Source organism: Salvelinus sp. IW2-2015, linkage group LG20 (genome assembly GCF_002910315.2).
Source record: "Salvelinus sp. IW2-2015 linkage group LG20, ASM291031v2, whole genome shotgun sequence".
NCBI lineage: Eukaryota > Metazoa > Chordata > Actinopteri > Salmoniformes > Salmonidae > Salvelinus > Salvelinus sp. IW2-2015.
Genome location: NC_036860.1, coordinates 65016035 through 65019609, shown reverse-complemented (window position 1 = coordinate 65019609; position 3575 = coordinate 65016035). Strand labels below are relative to the sequence as shown.

Below are 3575 nucleotides of genomic sequence, written 5' to 3'. Positions count from 1 at the left end.
GTCTGGCCCCGCAGCCTTGTGTGTGTTGACCTGTTTAAAGGTCTTACTCACGTCGGCTACGGAGAGCGTGATCACACAGTCGTCCGGAACAGCTGATGCTCTCATGCATGCCTCAGTGTTGCTTGCCTCGATGCGAGCATTGAAGTGATTTGTGCTCGTCTGGTAGGCTCGTGTCACTGGGCAGCTCGCGGCTGTGCTTCCCTTTGTAGTCTGTAATAGTTTGCAAGCCCTGCCACATAAGACGAGCGTCGGAGCTGGTGTAGTATGATTCAATCTTAGCKCTGTTAACGTCTTTGAGACAATTTCACTTGCCTGTTCGGTCAGCCACAGAGCACATTCCACCAAATAGTCAATGGTTACAGATTGAGCTTTGAAGTCCGTTTGAGTACTTAATTACTCATCTAACCCTCATCATCCTCTACCACTCTGTATCTAACCCTCATATGATCCTCTACCACTATGTATCTAACCCTCATCTCATCCTCTACCACTCTGTATCTAACCCTCATCTCATCCTCTACCACTCTGTATCTAACCCTCATCTCATCCTCTACCNCTGTATCTAACCCTCATCTCATCCTCTACCACTCTGTAGCTAACCCTCATCTCATCCTCTACCACTCTCTGCTACTTGCCAAGGTCACCCTTTGCTCTGTAAACAGAAATCATGTTCTCAGTAATCTATTTCAGCCAGAGCTGTCCTTCCCTGGTCCTATTCCCTATTCCACTTCCTCTTTCAGGCATACACTTGTCTGAATTGTTTTGTTTCATTGTTCAATGTAAATGTTCATCATGACCTGGGAGAGAAATGTTTTTTTATATATGTTACCCAGTAGTAGTGATAGTAACTGAATTTATAAAACATTAGGAACATCTGCTCTTTCCATGACAAACTGACCAGCTGAATACAGGTCAAAGCTATGATCCCTTATTGTTGTCACTTGGTGAATCCACTTCAATCAGTGTAGATGAAGGGAGGAGACCGGTTAAAGAAGGATTTTTAAGCCTCTGCAAGGGCCGCGGTCTTTGTGGAGCGATGGGTAACGATGCTTCGTGGGCGACCATTGTTGATGTGTGCAGAGGGTCCCTGGTTCGCGCCCGTGTCGGGGCGAGGGGACGACGTAAAGTTATACTGTTACATTGGTGCCGTGACCTGGATCACTGGTTGCTGCGGAAAAGGAGGAGGTTGAAAGGGGGGTGAGTATAACGGATGTGAAATGGCTAGCTAGTTAGCGGGTACGCGCTAATAGCGTTTCAATCAGTTACGTCACTTGCTCTGAAACCTAGAAGTAGTGTTTCCCCGAGTCGGGGCGAGGGGACGCCATAAAGTTATACTGTTACATATGCTATATTGTTCTTCTAAAATAGACATTTTCTGCATATCATGTCTAAACCTGTCTAAAATAAATGATTGGTTTATTGTGAAGGTGTAGACTATATTAAATGGATTTATTAGACTTTTTAAAATGTAGATGTTCCAAAGGTCTGCATTGGTGGCTTGTAGGCAATGCATGGAAGCCAGGAGATGCTGGATGTTTTTAATTAACGGTCAATTACCGTGAGACCGGCTTGACAATCACCGGCTGACACAATTTCATGACCGCCACAGCCCCAACCAGGATGCTAGTGGGGCTCAGCTTTCAACACCGCCATCTGTAGAGTCCCCTTATAGAGTCCCCTCAACCCTGATGCTTCTTTAAATGATATCCGTGTCAACAGTTCCATAGCACTGTTGTTTACTTATTACATATTAGTTGTAAGTACTGAGCTCCAAACAAATGCAGATGGATTACCCCGTACACTGACATTTTATTTTTGAAGGTGATTTATGCTATAGCCTACAATACAAATGAGACGACACACAGACACACACACACACCCTTTGTCTATTACCATATGTCTCCGCCTCATTTCCATCGTCTCATCATCATACGCCTTTGTTTGGTCTGAAAAATGGTCGTGGGTTTTGCTCTGCTCATGTATGAGGGTACACACACACACCTGCACTGCTGTTTATTGAGGGGTTTACGGTGTGATTGAAGTTTAAAGACCTAGTGGATAGAGCAATAGAGCCAGTCAATCTGAGCTGAGATGAAGGATCCGGGGCTATGCTCAGTTTGACCCATTAACCAGCTAGAATGAAGCAATTGAATAGCAATGAGATTCAGATTTGCCTAGCCTGTCACTCAGCCTAATTGGACCCCATGATTAGGAAAACTACCCCCAGAGGGTATCAGGGGCTCCTTTTCATTCAGATAGGAGCTATCATGGCATGGGAAAGCAAAAKATGGATTCCTCTATATGTTTAGAGTACAGTGTAGGATGTTGGCAGGGAAATTACTCTAATGGAAAAGTGGAAGACATTTTCAAAAACGTCATTATTATTCCCTAGCTCTAGGAAGTATATGTATTGTCTCTTTTTCATAACTTGGCACTGAGAAGACTATGAGACTGAGTTRTGTGTGTCATCAATTATTTATCATAAAGGGAAACTACACTCAAAAAACATCTTTTGGTATTTTTTTCATTAGTCTTGAAAGTCCAATATCTTAAACTTGACTGCTGACATGCAAAACATTTTGTCTCTATCAGTAGCGGACTAATGAACAAAATACCAAAATTCTGCAAAATGTAGATTTTTAAGAGACACAGCAATAARAAGCATTCACTCAGCCAGAAGAGTGTTCCTCTCGGAAGAGGAAGTGAGACTAGTATCTGACGTTTCATGTGTTCTTGTGAAGAGTGGAGGCCGTTTACCTCATGTAGTGGCTTAACCGTCTTTTTTACATCCAGATATGTTGAGGTATCTAGATGAGAGGGAAACTAGATGTTTGGCTCACAGAGACAACGATAGATTGTAAAGAACCGTCTCTCAGCCTGAAGCAAAACTGACAGGCAGCGCAACACGCACACACACACACACACACGCTTTACCTGTTCGCTGAAATTACACAAGAGAACTAACATGTTTGGTTTAACAGGTTGGAAGAGAGAACACTGTCTGTTATTGTTGAGAGCTGCAATAGAGACATTTTGTTAGGTGTTTGTAAGCCGTGTAAGCATCAGCCGGTTTTGATAACAGTGGTAATTTGTTTTTAATGGTGGGAAGCTGTTGCGTTAACTTCCTGGTTATGGAAATTAGATAAGGTACCAAACATCATCCCCCAGAGTAATATCCTCTGTTACGCTCTCTGCAGGGTGACTGGTAAGATGAGCCAGAGCAGTATGGAGCTGGACCACTGCAGCCAGCAGGGCTCTGTCGAGAGCCTGACCCACAGTCTCCGTGGCCTGGGGAGCAGCAGCTTGCCTACAGCCTCCACCGACAGCTTGCCTGGAGACTCCAACAGAGCCCTCTCTGATTCTGGTGAGTAAATGTTAAAGCCTCCTTCGACAGCTTGCCTACAGCCTCCACCGACAGCTTGCCTGGAGACTCCAACAGAGCCCTCTCTGATTCTGGTAACTGTTATAGCCACCCGCCGGGACATATAACTAGGGCCGAGAGATCCATGAGAAAACATTGTTTTGAGAGCAACTACACGTATCATATCTGATGCTGTTGGAATGGTGCCCCAGAG

The 3575-nt window shown here is 44.5% G+C and overlaps 1 protein-coding gene across 1 annotated transcript in view; it reads left to right on the top strand.

The window, feature by feature from the left end:
- The window catches only part of LOC111981112 (inactive tyrosine-protein kinase PRAG1), a 43384-nt gene that overhangs the window by 25331 nt on the left and 14478 nt on the right, over positions 1-3575 (top strand). The window contains exon 4 of the mRNA XM_024012261.1: positions 3198-3364. Coding sequence (XP_023868029.1) covers positions 3198-3364 — 167 coding nt within the window. The remainder of the gene's footprint in view (positions 1-3197; positions 3365-3575) is intronic.